Here is a 21,449-nt window from a genome sequence, read left to right on the forward strand (position 1 = left end):
ATATCAGAAACAGAAATCCAACAGGCCATCAAAGAACTTCCTAAGAAAAAATCCCCAGGGCCTGATGGATTCACCAGTGAATTCTATCAAACATTCAAAGAACAACTAACCCCAATACTATACAAACTATTTGACATAATAAGCAAAGAGGGAGTTCTACCAAATTCCTTTTATGACACAAACATGGTACTAATTCCAAAGCCAGGCAGGCCAAATATAAAGAAAATTATAGACCAATCTCCCTAATGAATATAGATGCAAAAATCTTAAATAGGATACTAGCAAAAAGACTCCAGCAAGTGATCAGAAGAGTCATTCACCATGCTCAAGTCGGATTTATGCCAGGGATGCAGTGCTGGTTCAATATTAGGAAAACCATCCACATAATTGACCACATCAACAAGCAAACCAACAAAAATCACATGATTATTTCAATAGACGCAGAAAAAGCCTTTGATAAAATACAACACCCATTTCTATTAAAAACACTAGAAAGCATAGGAATAGAAGGGTCATTCCTAAAAATAATAAACAGTATATATCTAAAACCATCAACTAATATCATCTGCAATGGGGATAAACTAGATGCATTCCCATTAAGATCAGGAGTGAAACAAGGATGCCCATTATCACCTCTACTATTTGACATTGTACTAGAAACACTAGCATTAGCAATTAGAGAAGAAAAAGAAATTGAAGGCATTAAAATTGTCAATGAGGAGACCAAGTTATCACTCTTTGCGGAGGACATGATGGTCTACTTAAAGAATCCTAGAGATTCAACCCAAAAGCTAATCGAAATAATCAACAACTTTAGCAAAGTTGCAGGATACAAAATAAACCCACATAAGTCATCAGCATTTCTACATATTTCCAACACAGCTCAGCAGCAAGAACTAGAAAGAGAAATCCCATTCAAAATTACCTTAGACAAAATAAAATACTTAGGAACCTATCTCCCGAGACAAACACAGGAACTTTATGAACACAACTACAAAACACTCTCCACACAACTAAAACTAGACTTGAGCAATTGGAAAAACATTAACTGCTCATGGGTAGGACAAGCCAATATAATAAAAATGACCATCCTACCCAAACTCATCTATTTAGTGCCATACCCATGGAACTTCCAAAAAAATTTTTTACTGATCTAGAAAAAACCATAACAGAGTTCATTTGGAAGAACAAAGGATCAAGGATATCCAGGGAAATAATGAAAAAAAAATACAAAGGAAGGGGGCCTTGCAGTCCCAGATCTCAGACTATATTATAAAGCAGCTGTCATCAAAACAATTTGGTACTGGCTAAGAGACAGAAAGGAGGATCAGTGGAATAGACTCGGGGTAAGTGACCTCAGCAAGACAGTCTATGACAAACCCAAAGATCCCAGCTTTTGGGTCAAAAATCCATTATTTCATAAAAACTGCTGGGAAAATTGGAGGACAGTGTGGGAATAATTAGGTTTAGATCAACACCTCACACCCTACACCAAGATAAATTCAAAATGGGTGAATGACTTGAACATAAAGAAGGAAACTATAAGAAAATTAGGCGAACACAGAATAGTATACATGTCAGACCTTTGGTAAGGAAGAGGCTTTAAAACCAAGCAAGACTTAGAGTCGCAAAATGCAAAATAAATAATCTGGAATACATCAAATTAAAAAGTTTTTGTACAAACAAAACCAATGTAACTAAAATCAGAAGGGAAGCAACAAATTGGGAAACAATCTTCATAAAAACCTCTGACAAAGTTTTAATTACTCAAATTTACAAAGAGCTACAGCAATTGTACAAAAAATCAAGCTATTCTCCAATTGATAAATGGGCAAGGGACACGAACAGGCAGTTCTCAGCCAAAGAAATCAAAACTATTAATAAGCACATTAAAAAGTGTTCTACATCTATTATAATCAGAGAGATGCAAATCAAAACAACCCTGAGGTATCACCTCACACCTAGCAGATTGGCTAACATGACAGCAAAGGAAAGTAATGAATGCTGGAGGGGATGTGGCAAAGTAGGGACATTAATTCATTGCTGGTGGAGTTGTGAATTGATCCAACCATTCTGGAGGGCAATTTGGAACTATGCCCAAAGGGTGATAAAAGACTGTCTGCCCTTTGATCCAGCTATAGCACTGCTGGGTTTATACCCCAAAGAGACAATAAGTAAAAAGACATGTACAAGAATATTCATAGCTGCGCTCTTTGTGGTGGCCAAAAATTGGAAAATGAGGGGATGCCCTTCAACTGGGGAATGGCTGAACAAATTGTGGTATATGTTGGTGATGGAATACTATTGTGCCAAAAGGAATAATAAAGTGGAAGAATTCCATGGAGACTGGAACAACCTCCAGGAAGTGATGCAGAGCGAAAGGAGCAGACCCAGGAGAACACTGTACACAAACTGATACACTGTGGTACAATCAAACAAAATGGACTTCTCCATTAGTGTCAATGCAATGTCCCTGAACAATCTGCAGGGATCTAAAAAACATTATCCACAAGCAGAGGATAAACTATGGGAGTAAAAACACCGAGGAAAAGCAACTGCTTGACTACAGGGGTGGAGGTGATACAACTGAGGAGAGACTCTGAATGAACACTCTAATGCAAATACCAACAACATGGAAATGGGTTCGAACCAAGAACACATGTGATACAAAGTGGAATCGTGCGTCGGCTATGGGGGAGGTTGTGGGAAGGGGGTGGGGAGGAAAAGAAAATGATCTTTGTTTCCAATGAATAATGTTTGGAAATAACCAAATAAAATAATGTTTAAAGTGAAAAAAAAAAAAGAACTCCTGGGTCTGGGCTACTTGTCCTCTCCTAGCAACAAGGGAGATCGTCCAGGGCCTGCAAACTTCTTTAGTCATCGATGCTTAGGGAAAGAAGCAGAGCGGAGGAGGCCACCAGGAAACCCAGTACCTGACCCGCTCACCTCAGCAGCATCTGCAGTCCCTGCCCAGCCAAGCAGCCAAATCACAGAGAAGTTGTTTCTCTTCCTTCTCCCTCACTGGAAGGGAGATCCTCTCTCACATCTTCTGAAGGCAAGAAGAAAAGTGAGACCTAGAACAGAAGTCATTTTTCCTTTTGAACCTCCTGAGTGTGAGCCAGCGCCTCGTCCTTCAGACCTGAGCCCTGATCCGTGTGGCTGGTGGTCCTGCAGATGGTGGGGCTCACCTTCCACTTCCCACTTTGGGCACTCTTTGTTCAGGTTCTGTTTCAGGATGAAATGACATCATCATAAGTCATTGAACAGGTGAGAAAGTTTTCTGAGCTCCAAAGGGACAAGGGTTCACCTGGACAGAGAGCAGACGCTGACATTTATGGATGGAGCACCCCCTCATCTCCCTCGGTAGGAAGGGCAGGATCAGGAAGCCTGCATGGTCTGCACACATCTACCAAGTCCAAGGAGCCCAGCTCCCTCAGCATGGGATGTTTCGTTTCTTCAGATGATTGTGAGGCAGCGCCAAAGGAGGCAGGGGAGGCCCTGGGGACTACTTTGCAACCTTTGAGGGGACTGCTGCTACTGCCACACTCCCATTACATCTCTGGTCCTAGATTTTATTCTTGAGGGCAAGGACTATTTTAGGCTCATGTTTGTATTCCCTTTAGTAGAATCTGAAGATTTTAGGTCAAATCCTGGCCTTGTCATTGTTTATGAAGCTATAGTCACTTACCCCCTCTCTAAGCCTCCATTTCTCTCACCTGTCAAATGAAGATAATTCATAGTACCTACCTCAAAGGGTTATCATAAGGTTCAAATAAGATAATAAAGCATTTGGCAAACTTTTCAAAGTGTTATCTAAATGTCAGTGGTTGGCAAGAATTCCCAAAGTGCTCAATTTTTGTTGCTAACATTTACTGTGGCTAGATAGAGACATTAAAATCCTCATAAATCCTGAGCTTCCATTATGTTCCTACTAGGTGGCAGCCATTCACACGGTAAGATTAAGTCAAATGAGCTCTGCACAGGAGTTGGGAGACCTGGGTTTGAATTACTGCCCTTTACTGAATTCCAGCTACTTTATTAGCTCTGATATCATGAATAGTGTACTACCTTGAGCCTCAATTTTTTCCTCTGTAAAATGGGAATAATAATACTTCTTGTCCGAATAGAATTGTTGTACTTTGTAAACCTCAAAGTACTAAGCCAATTTAGGCTATTATACAAAATGTTTCATCTTTGAATCCTCTAGCACTTGGCACAGTGTACAACTTATAGAATCACAAAATCTCAGAATTGGAAGGGACTTTGGCAGCCAGTTAGTCAACTAGCATTAATTAAACATGTTTTAGATGCCAGGCAGTAAATTCAGCACTGGGGATACTTGGAGAGTCCCTGCTCTCTAAGAACTCAGTCTATTGGGAGAGATGATATGCAAACAACTATCTACAAACAATACATACATACACACTCAAACACTCTGGGCCACTCCCCCCCCCCCCCTTTTAAAAGGGCTTGAGGAGTCCTTGGGAGATCATTAATTAGGTGTTATAACTCATAATTGGGCATCCTCAGAAGTGGGGAGAACTCTATGATGGGCTAAGGGACATGTCCATCAATCACAAGTCCTTTGTCAGCAGACTTTCTCCAAGCCATCACCATCAAGCTATCATCCTTCAGCAGTATTTTTGAGGCTTTCATTTGTTAGGAATATTCTGGAGCAGAAGCATGGAATGAATATTTATGACAAAGCAACTTTTCTCAGTAAGAGTGGGGGTAGGGCAGTGTCAACATCTCTAACATAGAAATACACAATCTAATCTATAAAATTGTTCATATTGTTCAGTCCTTAACTTAATCCCTAGGACTACTATGTAGAAAATACTCCAAAGGAATTGACAGGTAAATTGATGAGCACCTGGAAACAAACAGAATAATTTTATCACCCTGTTAAAGATAAATCTAGTATTCACATTTTAAAATTCTGAGGAACAGAAATTTAGAATTTCATGTGCAATTTAATCTTTTTTCCTATATGTTTGGTTGAATGTTTGCATTTATTGACTGATGTTAAAAGTATAATAAAACATTTTACAAATATCTCCACTGAAATATATAATGAATTACCCAATACTAGCAATGGCCACATTATGCTCATACCTCAAATCAGACACTGCAATCTGGAGACTCTAGCAAATCTCTAAAACAGGTTAATATAAGTCTAGCAGACCTAACGAAGAGTATAAATCCAGTGCATCAAATAGAAGCATTATTATCAGTACACAGTGGATAACTCCCATGACCTGTCTTCTAACAGTATTAACTAACTCCATCCCACCTAACTTACCAATGCATCATTCATCACTATAAAGTGAGCAAAACTAAAAAATTAAATGAAATTGAGGAGGGGTATCGGAATTCTTCCAACACACATGGGATAGATTGGAGATAATCAGCAGAGAGAAGACACCACTATTATTTTGGGAGATTGGAAAAGGTATCTTGTAGAAGATAAAACTTTAGCTGAGACTTGATGGAAGCCAGAGAAACCTGGAGGTAGAAATGAGAAGGGGCCAAATTCCAGGCATGAGAGACAGCCAGTGTTGGGAGATATGAATGCCAAGTCTGAGAGAAAAGGGGTCACTGGAGTACAGAGTACTTGGGATTAGGTGATAAGAAGAGAGGAGAAAGGTAGGAAAAGGCCTAGTTATGGATAAACAGAGGATTTCACATTTGCTCCAGGAGGCAAGAATGAGCTACTACAATTGAATGTATAGGGGAATGACCTCATCAGACCAGCCGTATACCTAATAAAGAATTCTCTCTAAAGTGTATCTGAGAGGGGCTCATCCAGCTTTTATGCAGGAGACCTGTCTACTTTTTCAAGCAGCCTATTCCCCTTAACTAGAAAAAACAGCACTATTAAATAGTCAAAATCACTCTTTAATCAAGGGCAAAAGGGGCTCAGCGCTAGTAGGCCTGGACAACAAAGCTGTGTGCCACACAGGACTGCATCAAGTCCAAGGATTGAACTCTGGCCACACTGAATCCTGGGAATGCCAATGACAATTCCAAGGAGTCATTATAGTTGGGGAGTTTAAATATCTTTCAAGATGACCTGGGGGCTTAGAGTGAGAGGGACAGTTGATTGACAATGGTAAGAAAGGAAAATGAGTTCGGGACAGGAATAACAGTGAGGGGCTGATGCCTTACAATGGACACAAAAGGGAAAGATTCAGCCCAGGGCTGGGCCACCTAGGTGATGGACTTTAGCCTAGGGGGAGAAACCATTGGGACAAAAGAGATACTTAACATCAGATGGGATTAGCTATTCCTACCCAAACTACCAGGATGTCTATTGTCTGGTGAAGTAGGGGCTTCCCTCTTGGGGAAAACTGTGCTGTGACAAGGTCAAAACCTGGGGTTTCTACTTCCCTACTAAATAAACTGGGGACTTCTAGATTTCCATGTTGACACCTTCTTGAATAGCTCTACATTTTCAGGAAGTTTTCCTTACCTCATAAATAAATATGCATTTTTGCAACTGTTATTCATTGTTCAATTCTATGCCTGGGAGTCAAGTATAATTAACTTATTTCCTATTCCACACAGCATCCTTTCACTTAGAGGCAGCTTAAAGAGATCAATTCATGTTTATAATAATAGTGTATTGCCTTTAAGTTCTTGATATCTCCTTTACTGCACTATGGGTTAGATGATAATAGAGAAAATGTCTCATTCAATCTCTAGCCCCCCACCCCCACCCCCTTAGCACCTGGTGCCTCAAGCATACTAAATGCTTAATAAATGTTTGGGAAATTGGACTTTGATGTATGGAGAAAAATGTTTCATCATGACTATTTTTAATGTCTTTATAAAGAGCAAGGAGTAGGATTATATATTTAGAGCTGAGAGCTGTCTTAGAGACCATTCAGTTAAGTGTTAAATCCTCAGAGGTGTTCATGGTCATTGTCTAATATCTGAAAATGTTTTGAGGGAGGCCAAAGCAGGGAATTGCCTGGCCTTGGAAGTTCAGAGCCACAAATATGCCAAGATCCCAGCTGCACTGGGCACCAGATAAGAAAGGGCCGAGAAGACCCAGTAACATAAAAAATGCCAAGGTTCCAAGAATAGTATGTAACAGATAAGGGCTGAAGGGAGCCATAAATGCCAGCAACAATGGTACGGGGGGGGGGGAGGGGGGAGGGAGCCTACATGCTGAAAGATACTTAAGGCCCAGCCTTAAGGAGGGAACTTGGGAATTCTTTTGGGCAGAATTTCCACTGGTGCACATCAGTAAAATAAATGGCCTTTTTTGCCTGATTGCATTGTCTACGGGTCTTCCTTGGTGGTAGGCGAATACCTGGACCCTAACGTTTGGGGGCTCGTCCCTCCCCCACCTTGGAACACCCCAGACAGGAGGGCCAAAGGCACTGCCTTGGACCGGACCTTCAGGTGAGCTGAATGTGGTGTGACAGTGTGTGTGAGTGGAGTGACTGGATATGTATGGGGGAGAAGAGGACCCTCGATGAGCATAAGGCTTAGTGGAGAATTCGTCATTGCAGTTTAAAGAAGGTCTCATATGCTAAGCTCCAAGGCCCACCTTTTTCTAAGGTGAGGGGTTTGCCCCCTCTGCATCGGTCTGACCCTCCCACCTGTTTCTGAGTGTGGACTCTGGACTACTGCAGTTCTTTGTCCTTTGGTAGAAGGCCAGTCGGAAAACAGAGAAAGTGTTTGTGATCAGGGGTGGGGAAGGAATACGGTCCAGGGCACGTAGTGAAATTGGAACTCTCGGGTGGTTAGAGTCCCCTGAGTATGGGGTTCGAGTCCTCATCAGGTTGTGAGGGCCCTGAGCACGGAGCTTCCTGTCTCTGTCTTGTTGGAATTGCTCTCAACTAGCTTAACAGGAAAGGGGTTAATGTCCCCTTTTTGGGAAGATATTGCACCCCTAAAAGAGACTGGGGGATGTCCCATGATCTCTAGGTGATTTTTATTGCCCTAGGTGGCTCGAATAGCCCTAGGTGATTTTTTGACACACTGAGGTTTTTTTTTTTTTTCTGTTCGGCTGCAAGGGAAGGACTGGGCAGCCTGCCACTGACAAACAGCCTCTGGAATCAGGTTTCTTTACTGATTAAAGCCAAGCTGCTTTGAGCAGTTATTAACTTTTCTTGCAACTTCTTGGTCTCAACAACAGATAAACAGTCAGCTTGTCAAACATCTGCTTTAAGGTTTTACGGTCCTTACAAGTTTCATATCCACGCTGGCAGACATGCCGAAAAATGAGATCTTAAGATGAGCTCCTAGGTCAGGAGAGTGTGCTGCCCAGAAACCCAGTGAATGTCCGTGTCTCTGTTGTTTGTCTTCTGGCTTTTGCTGTTTGTCTCGTGTATCTTTCTGTATTCGGACGCAGGTGTGTGGATGTGTGGGAGAGGGTGTCCTATAGAGTTCTTTGAGTCTTTGTTGTGGCTGGATTAAAAGGAAAAGAGGGGGGAGTTTAGGATGCAGTGTCACAAAAGGGAATTGATTTTGCAGTGGCTGTTCCCCTGCTCCCTCTGCCTGCATTCCAACCGGCAGGCTATGAAGGAGTAACACTATGCTTGCTCCTGCAGCAGGCTTCACCTGTTAAATGATTTTTCCCTTCTTCTCCCTTTGGATGGGCCCCCAAAGGAAGAGAGAAAATTCTGAGCAGAAAAGGGAGATTCTTACTCCACAGTTAGAAACTTTCACTTAAAATTAATTCTCAACTTGGGTGCATTGCTAATGATTTTGATATGGTACAAATGTAATGTATTGTGGTTACTGTTTGTCAAATGTGAAATGTTGCCAGATTTTTATTGAGCACAGAAACTCCTGATTAGAAGTTTGTTTTGTTAAAGCTTGCAATGCATAATAGTTTTGGTAAATTCGAGAATTGTCTAAGTGTGATTGATAGCAAGCCTGATGCATAGAGGAATGTTTATTCTGTATGGACAGAAATTGCACTGACTACTTTATAGATGTAAAAGTCATTCAGAAAAAGTTATGTTGATGAGAAGAACTTATTCTAGAATTTGAACTTGGGAATCCTTCAAATCAGATATATTTTAATGTATGTGCTGTCAGAATTAGCAGCAAGAAGTTATATGACACATAAGAAGTTTTTAAAGTGGTTAATCTGTGCATGGGATTAATGAGATAAGTGCTAAGAATTGATATTTTACAAAAAAGGAAATTTTTACATGATGTTGTCTTTAATCAAGGTTATATGAATTGTTTTTAAATGTGCAAAATGCATAGGAAGGAATCTGTAATCTAGAGATGAACATGTATGTATTCAGATGCCAAATGCTGGAAATTAGTAATGCTGAATAAATGCTAAATATGTATGCATTTATATTATGAAGAGAATTAAGTTTTCCACCTAAATAGGTTAAGGGTATATGATATATAGCCTGTATGCCCTTAACAAGACAAATTCAACCAGCCCTGTAATCGAGAGGGCTTATCATGAGGATTATATACAGTCTAGCTTCAGATATATCAGAGAGGTCAGGCTGGAATGCCAGGTAACATGTAGCTAACTAGGGAAAGGTGATCACATACATGTGAAAGGAAATAATTTCATATCTTATAACCTATCTATATAAGTTAATAATTGGATTTTAGGGTATCTGGATTCATTTTATGAAGTGCTCCATTTCAAGGACAGTAATGAATAGAGATACTAACTGATATTATGAATTCTAGTGTGCAATATACAACAAATTGTAAATTGGAATTTAATCAAGTATGTAGCAATATTTTGAGCCAAAAGAAAACTAAACTGGAGGATCTATTCTACTTTAGACAGAAGTTTGAGAGGAGTACAGGTAAATGCTTTGTACTTCAGTTTGGTTACACACTGAAAGATTGCTAAAGGACTTAAAGTTATTTGGAAGTTGTGGAGTTCAAACTAAAATTCACTGAGAGTAAATTATTATGAAAGAGGTTTGATAAATTCAAAATTTTAAATTGTAGTAAGCTCACTGGTTAAAGAAGGATGGGCCAGGGTTGCTAAGTAATAAGATCTAAGTCAAGGCCAGCAGCCTTGGGATAAAATTGCTCAGAAGCTATTAACCCCTTCCTTATACACAGGAAGGAGAAAGAAGTGATGAGTATGTTTTAATTGTATATTTTGGACGTTTTCAGGTGCTCAAGCAAACAAATATTGCCAGCCCTGTCTGACTAAAAAGCTTGTTTGCAGCTGTGGAATCTTACTACAAACATTTCAGGTCCAGAATGATAAAATGAGTTGAGTAATATTTAATTGATAAAGTTACCACATATGAGTTCTAGGGATTTGTTGGTTGATATTTTGATTACATTTTTATCTATATTAGGATATATGTGGCAAACAATAGCCAAAAGGTGGGTAGGGTGTTAAAAATGGCATATGTGAAAATGTTTGCTCAGAAATTTATGATTGTTATGTGAGTTGCTGCTAAAATGTGTTTATTGTTTGGATGTAAACAAAAGCTCATTGTAAACCTGACTCTACCATATATTTTATTACCTCAGTTTATCAATTTGTACTATGAACTGAACTTTATAATGGTTGAGCTTTATGCTAAAGATTGTTCAATGATGTAATCTTTTTAAATCAGAATTCTTTTGGGTTACCTATTAGCAATTGAAGTGATACCAGGGGGATAGTTGTTTGACTTATGATGGTAAAAGCATGTTAGAGAAAGTGGAGAGGTATGTTGAGTTGAATTCAGAAGAAAAGGACTTTAATCTAAAGTCCATAAAGCCTTAGTATGTGGGTTTGTAAAGGAAGAATGGAAGTAGTGTTCTGCTTTTAAAACAAAGTTTTGAAGGAAGAAAGAGAGAAAAGGTGAAAGAGAACAGATGAATGTTCTGCTCTCATAATTAGATCTTTAACTTAGGGATAATATAAAAAGTAATGTATGTGTTGTGGGAAAATCACACACGATTCTTTAATTTCTCTGGACAGTTACCCTGAAGTGATTCCTGTATGGCCTTGTGTAGCAGTCTAGCCCATAGACACTATGGGGAGACAAGGAATGTGAGTGAGCACATAGCCATCCTGTGCATGGCAATAAATTTTATTGCCAGCGTGGCTGAAGTTTAGGCGCGAAACCTGGCTTTCCTTTGTCTCACTCTCCCGGGGATAATAACCCCACCTTCACCTTGTCATAAGTTGCATTATCCAATGGGAATACCCCAGGTAACTCATCCATATGTATTGAGGTATCATATAACTGTTCAATATGTATTGAGCTGTCAAGACTATAAATAAACGAGCCCCAGTAAGCTCCGCCCACTTGAAGAGCATCCACAGCTTTGATAAGGAACATCTTCTCCCCTGTCTCTCTCTCTCTTCTCTATCTTTCTCACTAAGGCCTGGTCTTTAGGCCAGGCCTGCCTTACTTCCTCTCTTTCTCCTAATGCTACCTAGCATTATCTACCTCCTGTAGTTTCTGATCTCCTTTCCATCTGAGCTAGCTTTATCCTCTGACCAGTATGGTGTTAAATCGAGATCATTGGGTGGTTTTAGCCTGAATAGTCACACTCAGTGGTCGGAGCTTAGCTGTGGCTCATACAAATAATATTTGTCTACTGACTCGGTTATTCACATCTCTAAAGTCGGCTCGTTCACGCCCTTCGCGGGATCAAAACTTCTACTCTATCTCTATCCTCTCTTTCTCACCTTTACAGCCTCTCGCAGGCCGGGAGGCCATATCTGGCGCCCACGTGCCTATGACTCACACCTGGCACTTTCTCGTGGCATTCTACCTTTATTTCTCACAGCAATAGGGAGGGCGCGCCCCGAGACGCGAAGGATTTCTCAGGCTAGGCGGAACGAAGCCAGAGAACAAGCCCTTCGAGTCTGGCCAACGGGAAGGTGAGTTGTTCTCAGAGATGGGTTAGACTATTTCCTCCCATGCAGGTTATATACGACTCCTCATGTCGTTAATTTAACAGGGAGGTAGGAAGGTCTCTAAAGCGCAGATCAAAGCCTTGCTACAAGTCATTCAAAAGGCTTTCCCAGCCTTCCCATCCATGGGGACGCTAGAAGTTGCTCAATGGGACCGTATAGGACAATCCTTAAAGGACTATCAAAAGGAAAGTAACAGAGTCAGGAAAACGGTATTTAACACCTGGTCAATTATCAGAACTATTCTAGAGGATTTAGCTATTCAAACCTCTAATGCAGGGGAGAAGGAATCTCCACAGACTCAGGAATTTAAAAAGCAGGTTCTCAAAAGCACTGCTCCTGAGGAGACTGATGGGGGAAGGGAAGGAGAGTGTTCAGGATGGTCTGGGGATCCTCCAGAGGCCCCAGGCTATAATTCAAAGGAGAGTAAAACAAAAGAGTCATTTACAACTCCAAGGCTGTATCCTTCTCTAAACACTCTGACCCCTCCCCCTCCCACCCCTCCCCCAGACTACGGGTTGGCTTCAGGAGCCTCTCTTGTTGCCACCCCACCCCCACCTTGCTCGCCTGAAGTTTCTAAGCCTGATTCACTCAGGAATGAGCCGATCTCGCCTACTCAAAAAGGCAAGGAGGATATTTCTGCTTTCCCAGTCAGGTATATAGAGGACCGTGAGGATGCCAACAGACGCATTGCTCAGCACAAGCCCATAGACTGTAAGGTCTTGAAAATGCTCAGAAGCAGCGTATTGAAAAACGGGGCAATCACTCCATTCACATTAGCGCTCCTCAGTAATCTGACTCAACAGACACTCACACCGGCTGACTGGTACCTGGCAGCCGAGTCCGCCCTCAGCGGAGGTGACTATCTGACCTGGAAGCTGAAATTCCATGATCTATGTTCCCTGCAGGCCTCCGAGAACAGGCAGGCAGGAATCAACTTTGAACAATTGGTAGGGCAAGGAGAATTCGAACCTATTGCTAGGCAAATCGCAGCAACAGAGCAGGTTTTTAGCCAGATAGCCAGCGCTGCCACTAAGGCATGGAGAGCCCTACCCGGGAAGGATTCAGAGAGCCTGTATACAGAGATCATCCAAAAGCAAAACGAATCTTTTGCTGACTTTGTGGATAGGCTCAGTACAGAAGTCCGCAGACATATCCCTCACGAAGATGCAGCTAAGGTTCTCATTAGGGACCTTGCTTTTTTAAATGCTAATGAACAGGCCAGAAGAGCTTTAGCTCCCATTAAAGCTACAGGGACCCTGACAGATTTTTTAAGAGCTTGCCAAGACATAGGCATGGGTGAGACACGAACTATTTTAACAGTACGTGAGCAGCCAAGAATGCCTAAAGGGCAATGCCATGCGTGCGGCAGGAGAGGTCACTATCGTAGAGCATGTCCAAATAAAAGAACAGGAAAGACTCCAGATATCTGCCCCAAATGCGGAAAGGGCAGGCATTGGGCTTCTGAGTGCAGAGCTGGCAATAAGCGAAGTCTTCCCAACACAGGGTCTAACACCCAGTTAAACTAGACTTCGGGCCAGCCTTGAGCCCAGGAGTAAATCAGGGCAGAACCATGAGGTGTTCTTTTTGATTCCCTATAATTGCAGCCGAAAGCATAGTACTAAAAGAGAAGTCAGAACCGACTTGGATTCCAGCTAGCTTTCGTTTTCCAGTACCTCAAGGTGCAAAAGGGTTGATACTAGGCGACCCTGACCTCATTGCAAAAGGTTTAGAAATCTTTCCCACATTGTTTCAGGATGAGGAGACAAATGGGCTCCACATCCTGGCTGCTGCAAGGCCAGCATTTTGCATTTCAAAGGACACTAATCTAGCTTACCTGACCATATTCCCTGAAGCTGATTTCTCTCTAAAGAGCAAGCTTCAAAAAAGCAGCCTTGACTCCACAGCCCATGGATTGTTTTGGTCTCAAAAAGTGACTCAGGATAGGATGGTAATGTCTTTATTTGTAGAAGACAGGGTTATCTCTGGCATCCTGGATTCTGGAGCAGACATCTCGGTGATCTCTGCTACGGATTGGCCAGAATCATGGGAAGTCATTGAACCTCACCAGAAGTTAATAGGCATAGGCACTCCTGAGCACATTCTCCAATCAGCGAATACTTTATCGTGGTCTGATAGTGAAGGACATAGAGGTATATTTAAACCTTATGTACTAGATATTGCCCAATCTCTTTGGGGCAGAGAGGTGATGTCCGCAATGAACATAACATTGACCACATCGGACAAAATGCACACAGAATTTGTGGGTGCGGCAAGCGTCGCCCCGCTATTCGCTGACCCTATCACGTGGTTAAATTCCAAACCCATTTGGATTAACCAATGGCCGATATCTAAGGAGAAATTAGTACATTTAGAGGCCATAATACAGGAACAATTAAGCTTAGGTCACATACGAGAATCAAACAGTCCCTGGAACACCCCGATTTTTCTAGTGCCAAAGAAGGCAGGGAAGTGGAGGCTAGTCCATGATCTTAGGAAGATCAATGAACAGCTAGTGGACATGGGGACGAGGCAACCGGGATTACCTTCCCCGGGTCCAATTCCCATAAACTGGAAGCTGATAGTTATAGATTTGAAGGATTGTTTTTTCAATATCCGCCTGTCCCCACAAGATTGTCACAGATTCGCATTTTCTGTACCCTCCATAAATTATGGTACTCCTTTCAAAAGATTCGAATGGCTCTGCCTTCCACAAGGGCTTCGTGTAAGCAGCTGTTTATGCCAGAAATATGTAGGTCATGCCCTAGAAAAGGTTAGACATAAACACACGAAATATCACATAATCCAATATGTGGATGACATTCTGTTAGCAGCGCCATCTAGTGGCGAGGTGGAGATATTGCTCTCAGACGCCACCAAGGCTTTAACAGCTGCAAATCTGGTGATCTCTAAGGAAAAGATTCAAACCACGCCCCCTTACAAGTACCTAGGAACGCTAGTATATGATCAAGAGATCCGACCACAGAAAATTGAGATTCGTAGAGATTCCCTGAATACATTGAACGACTTCCAGAAATTGTTAGGTGATATTAATTGGCTCAGACCTTTTCTAAAAATCTCTACAGGACAGTTGGAAAACCTGTATGCCACTTTAAAGGGAGATGCTGCGTTATCATCCCCTAGAACACTTTCTCCCAAAGCGGAGGAGGAGTTAAAGGTAGTGGAAGAAGCGGTGTCAAAAGCCAGATTGTATAGAATTGATCCATCATTACCCTTAATAGCGTCTGTTCTACAGACAAGGTATACTCCCACAGGTGCTTTACATCAGGACCAACACATCATAGAATGGATTCATTTAGCCAATCAACAAACTAAATCCCTCACTAGCTATCTAGAACTTATCATTTTACTGATAACTCAGATCAGAAAAAGGGCAAGACAGTTAACTGGCATAGATCCTAGTACAATTCATGTGCCTATAACAAGAGAGCAAGTTCAGAATTTATTTGCACAGTCTTTGCCATGGCAAATTGCTTTTGCAGATTATACAGGACAGATAGATAATCACATTCCTGCTAATAAGATACTGCAGTTTGTAAAATTGACTCCTATTATTTTTCCAAGAATGACATCCATGCATCCCCTTGTAGATGCTGTGAACGTTTTTACAGATGCATCAAAACATGGGAGAGCAGGAGCTGTAGTCCAGGATAGCACAATGTTATTAGACACTACTTATGGCTCTCCACAAAAAGCTGAATTAGCTGCAGTTCGCAGTGTGCTAAGGGATATAGTACAACCTTGTAATATAATCTGTGATTCATTATATGTGGTTAATTTGGTTAATTCGCTAGAAACAGCAAAGATTAAACCTGTACCTGATGAAGAGTTATATCTCTTGTTCCGTACCACCCAGATGGTGATATGGCAAAGGCAGAACAAATTTTTTATAACACATATTCGTTCACATACTAACCTCCCTGGTCCTCTCTCGGAGGGAAACGCTAAGGTGGATACCTTAGTGGCATCTGCTTTTCAAGATGCAGTTAGATCACATTCTTTATTGCACCAAAATGCGAAATCTCTCAAATGCCAATTTGACATTACTAAAAGACAGGCACAGGAGATAATCCAGCAATGCAGCTCGTGTGCCCAGTTCTCCTCTACACCTCTTCCCCCAGGAGCTAATCCCCGAGGACTCAAAGCTAACCAGCTTTGGCAGATGGATGTGACTCAATATGCTCCTTTTGGAAGGTGGAAGTATGTGCATGTGACAATTGACACATACTCAAGGGTCATATGGGCCACGGCACAAACGGGAGAAAAAGTTTCTCATGTCATTGCACACTTGCTGGAAGCATTTGCGCATTTGGGCATTCCAAGTCAGATAAAAACTGACAATGGTACTGCATACACCAGCAAAAGGTTTGCAGAATTTTGCAAACTGTGGAATATAAACCACAAAACTGGAATTCCAGGTAACTCCACTGGTCAAGCAATAGTGGAGAGAGCTAACAGGACTCTCAAGAACCAGATACAAAAACAAAAAGGAGAGTACCTGACAATTTATGAAGGTGACATCTCTAAACCCAAACCTATTATTCCTAACAAATTGTTAAGGATGGTACTTTTAACTCTCAATCATTTCTCCATCCCAGAAGGGCTGAATGCTACACCTATGCAGACGCATTTTGAGCGTCATGATACAATGGACACGGTGCAGCAGCCCTGGGTTTTTTGGAGATTGCCAGGAGACAAAGATTACAGAGGTCTGAACAGACTAATAACGATGGGTCGAGGATATGCTTGTGTTTCCACAGATGATGGAGAGATCTGGACTCCCAGTAAGCATCTCAAACCATGGAAGGGACCACTTCCAGATGCAAGGGGAGCAGAGGAACAGGCTCACCAGTCTAGCACTGCACCGGCTGCCCGAGACCAGGACGAGAAGCAGACGAGCATCGCTGCTGTCTCCAGTCAGCTACCTGATGGTCAAGCGCAGGGCACCGGGATCGAAGGCAACACTGGTGAATGCACGCACTCTGAACACTGACATTACATTTACTCTGATGACATTCACTATTTTGACTTTGCTGAACATCTGTCATGCTGAAGTCTACTGGTCCATCGTGCCCAAACCTCCTATTTTGAGAATGTTAACTTGGAGGGACAAGCCCCCTCTGGTATATGTTAACAACACAGACTGGCTACCACACCCTATTCTAGCCAAACGTGTTCCTCTAGAGTCTGAAGGAGCTCTGTACAGTTATTCAGGATCTACTGTGTATCCTCCATTTTGTATGTCTTTTAGAAATTCGTTTATTGGTAATTCTTTCTGTGTACCATGCAGACATCAAGCGTGGATTGTCAAAAATGCCACTGACAACAGTTATGTAGGGGTTGGCATGGGTGTGATAGGAATGGGGGATGAGTCTCCACGTAAGGCGTTCCAATCCAAACACCCGGCTAACAAGTACCTATGTCCAAATCAGATAGGTACGGTACAAAAGGAGTTGCCATGGACAGATTGCTCTGTCCGAGTTCCCAGAAAGGTTAAGATGCCGGCAACCACAGACTTTAACATTTACAATTGGGCACCTAGGTTACGTTGTGGTCGCTCTGAACAACTGACGCGATTAGGCAAATACACTGACTATGAGAAATGGCACATGCCATGTCAGAATTTTCAGAAAATTGAGGACTTACTAGAAGTGGACATGGCTGGTTCTAGACTTGCTATTGAAGCAGGTCCTATACAGAACACGCAGTGGAAGATAGTGGCTGCCACGCAGCCAATATACAAGTTTAAGGTCAAGGTGAAAAACTCAGGACTTGATCTTGAGTATGACAGTCACGTTAATGTCACTGCATGTGTTTTTGCTCCTTATGTAATGCTAGTAGGTAACAGCCTTCGAATTTTTAAAAATGACCAAGGTCTATATGAGATCAACTGCACAAAATGCCGCCTACATCAATGCCTTAGTCCTAAAAACCAAGATTCATATGTTGCTATCATGTATCATCCACCTTTAATGTGGGTACCTGTCGACTTGACAGAGATGTGGGCATCTACGCCTACTGTGCACATCATTCAAAAGGCATTTAACATGGTTATACATAGGTCCAAGAGAATGGTCTTGGAGATTATAGGAGCCGTAGTCTCAGTAATTGCCATGATCACATCACTAACCACGGCAACATTGGCATTAACTTCCTCTATCCAGAACCATGAGTTCATACAGGAAGTGGTGTCTAACTCTTCCAAATTATGGCACACTCAGCAGAGTATTGACTTAGCTTATAGAAATGAGCTGGACAGTTTAAAAGATGCTGTGTTTTGGTTAGGTAAAGAGGTTGAAGCTTTACACACAAGGATTACTTATCCCTGTCATTACAATCAAACGGGTTATTGTATTACTCCGTTGCCATATGATAATGTGTCATATGAATGGCAACTGGTCGTTCAGCACATCAAGGGTGCTTGGGGAAGCCATAACAGCACCTTGGACATTATTAAATTGCAACAGCAGATCAACAAATTAGACCAAATTGTATATGAGAATGAAGCTGCAAACATAGCTGCAAATTGGGAAGCAACTTTATCTTCCCTAGATCCCCAAAATTGGTTTGGTAGAGCTAACTTAACCAGCATTGGTACTATCATTTTATTCATATTATTGGCTATGGGTTTGATTATACTTTGCAGCAGAAGCTGTAAAAACAGAGCCTACATTCAAGGCATACTGCCAGAATTGGCACGGTCTTATCACACTAGGCAATTGGTGCCTGAAAATGTTGAATTGAACACGACCATTCCATGAAAGACCAGAGTATCATGATATTTTACATTCCAATCTTTGCTATATACTGAGAAGATGAAGGCATGTTTGCTATGTCACATGTCTGTCCCTCCTGAATTGTTCAGAGAGGATGTTTTTTTTTTTCTTTAAAGGGATCTCTCCCACCACACAATCAAAAAGAAAAGGGAGAGGAATCTTATACAGATCAGTATTTCTAAGAAATCTTACAGAGATCAGTATTTTGCTATAAGATCAGTATTTATATTTTAGAGGACACTTTTTAAAGTCACTTTTGATTGATCAACCTTGATTTTTTCTTTTACACTATTAAGGCCAGAACTTTGAGTATAAAGAAGGTACTGTTAATGCTCTGATCCAAATTATGAAGGTGCAAAGATTTCTAGAATTACAGTCACCTTACGGTCAGTAAACATGAGAACATGACAGAAATTGTTAATTTTCAGTTGACCATTCTGGAGAGTGATGTCTGATTGCATGCAACGGGAATCATAATGAATCTTTCATTATGGACCAGACAGCCTAAGCCACGGTGATGCATTTTCCATGTGAAATGGATGCTTGAGGTTGGGGAATGCAGAGACATGGTGCACTGACGCCCTCAGTCACTGGATGTCCTGGCATCGTCCTTCCAACCAGTTTCTTAGGTGGCAGGCATCTGGCAGTGAGAGTGAATAGATCCCAAAGATGCAGAATCAGTTCAAGAGAAGGAAAGCATTTATCCTTCGGGTCCAGAGGAGGTCAGTTTTGCTAATCATGATGAGATCTGACAGCTTCTCATGGTTCTGACTGGCGAAGAGTGACGTGGTTAACTGAAGCACCTATCTTGTCAGACAGAGAACTTCTACCTCATGAAACCAGGATCAGTGTTATGGAAATTATTTTTTCTTTTTGACATTTTTATATCTTATATAATTATTTTGTTAAGCACATAGATAGAAAGAAAGTTTACACTTGATTTTTATATTTGAGTTTTATAATCTGGTTTGATTTTCTCACTTTGAATTATTATGATTGTGCACCAGTGTGTTTATATTTAGCATGTGTTGAGTTACATTTTGATATTACTCTATTCATTTGTGTGTCAAACAAAAAGGGGGAGATGTAGCAGTCCAGCCCATAGACACTATGGGGAGACAAGGAATTTGAGTGAGCACATAGCCATCCTGTGCATGGCAATAAATTTTATTGCCAGCGTGGCTGAAGTTTAGGCGCGAAACCTGGCTTTCCTTTGTCTCACTCTCCCGGGGATAATAACCCCACCTTCACCTTGTCATAAGTTGCATTATCCAATGGGAATACCCCAGGTAACTCATCCATATGTATTGAGGTATCATATAACTGTTCAATATGTATTGAGCTGTCAAGACTATAAATAAACGAGCCCCAGTAAGCTCTGCCCACTTGAAGAGCATCCACAGCTTTGATAAGGAACATCTTCTCCCCTGTCTCTCTCTCTCTTCTCTATCTTTCTCACTAAGGCCTGGTCTTTAGGCCAGGCCTGCCTTACTTCCTCTCTTTCTCCTAATGCTACCTAGCATTATCTACCTCCTGTAGTTTCTGATCTCCTTTCCATCTGAGCTAGCTTTATCCTCTGACCAGTATGGTGTTAAATCGAGATCATTGGGTGGTTTTAGCCTGAATAGTCACACTCAGTGGTCGGAGCTTAGCTGTGGCTCATACAAATAATATTTGTCTACTGACTCGGTTATTCACATCTCTAAAGTCGGCTCGTTCACGCCCTTCGCGGGATCAAAACTTCTACTCTATCTCTATCCTCTCTTTCTCACCTTTACAGCCTCTCGCAGGCCGGGAGGCCATACCTTGTCTTAGGCTTTCAGATGGCCTAGGTCCAGGAGATGATACAGCTCTGATTTATATTACTATGGAACTACTTAATTCAGCACTTATGTTCTTTATTTCAGGTTTTGTGACTAAAGCATGATGTGTAAATTATTGACAAAATACATGAAAATAATTGAGTGATCAGCCTTGTAGGGATGTCAAAGGCTTGTTTGGGGGTATGGAGATTTGTTTCTGGACTGCTCATAAGCAGAATTTCTCTTAATTGAAATGGGTGAGACTTGCCCTTTAAGGAAAAAGAAGGCTTCCGGGATCCAGTGGCAAGTGCCCTAGGGAGAGAAAAAAAGTCCTAGAATGGTTATAGAGAAGGCAGCCCAAGGCTCACTTTGAACTGAATTTTCCTGACCATCTAGGCTGCTAATCCTCGAGTGAAACAACAATGGTAATGACAGCCTTGCTTGGTGTGTCTTGGAGATATTTTCCCTTTCTGTGCCTTCTTCCTTCGCGACAATTCCCATGATCAGCACAATGCAAATTGTGACATTAAAGTTTCAATTTCCTCAAACAATCCTAATAATTGGGAATTCTCAAATTGTTAGAAACATGCTTTAAGAAGTAGGTGGAGTTTATTCCTAGATGCTTGTATTTGTAGCCTTAATTTACCACAGTTGAAGTTTGGTTCTTGAGCTTGGAAATATAGCTCACAGCTTTCTTGAATTTCCCCAGCCTGTGGGGTAAGAAAATACATCTGTAAGATATTGTTACTCCAGTGTTTATAGATGTTATAGTTAATGTGTACTTTGCAAAGGGATGTTCTTTAACAGAAATATCACATACCAGCTCTGCAAATAACTCGGGAATCCAATTTTCCTCAAGGGATCTGTTTCTGTCAGAAGATGATTTCTGAAGATGAAGTCTGTTGGTTAAGATACCCAAATGCAAATTGTGATGCCAATTACTGTGTACTAATGTTCTGTTCTATCTGCTGTTCTAGT

The 21,449-nt window shown here is 41.4% G+C and overlaps 1 protein-coding gene across 1 annotated transcript; it reads left to right on the forward strand.

The window, feature by feature from the left end:
• Positions 1–11,682: 11,682 nt before the first annotated feature.
• LOC107649028 (endogenous retrovirus group K member 7 Env polyprotein-like) lies at positions 11,683–20,340 on the forward strand. The gene is made up of 2 exons (XM_016421971.2): positions 11,683–11,839; positions 16,654–20,340. The coding sequence occupies exon 2, from the start codon at positions 16,654–16,656 to the stop codon at positions 18,652–18,654; it is 2,001 nt and encodes a 666-aa protein (XP_016277457.2). The 5' UTR covers positions 11,683–11,839; the 3' UTR covers positions 18,655–20,340.
• The last annotated feature ends 1,109 nt before the right edge of the window (positions 20,341–21,449 follow it).

Source organism: Monodelphis domestica, chromosome 4 (assembly GCF_027887165.1).
Source record: "Monodelphis domestica isolate mMonDom1 chromosome 4, mMonDom1.pri, whole genome shotgun sequence".
NCBI lineage: Eukaryota > Metazoa > Chordata > Mammalia > Didelphimorphia > Didelphidae > Monodelphis > Monodelphis domestica.

Bases quoted from the DNA above. Each gene is read 5' to 3' on its own strand.
- LOC107649028 (XM_016421971.2), top strand. From the start codon at position 16,654: ATGATGGAGAGATCTGGACTCCCAGTAAGCATCTCAAACCATGGAAGG.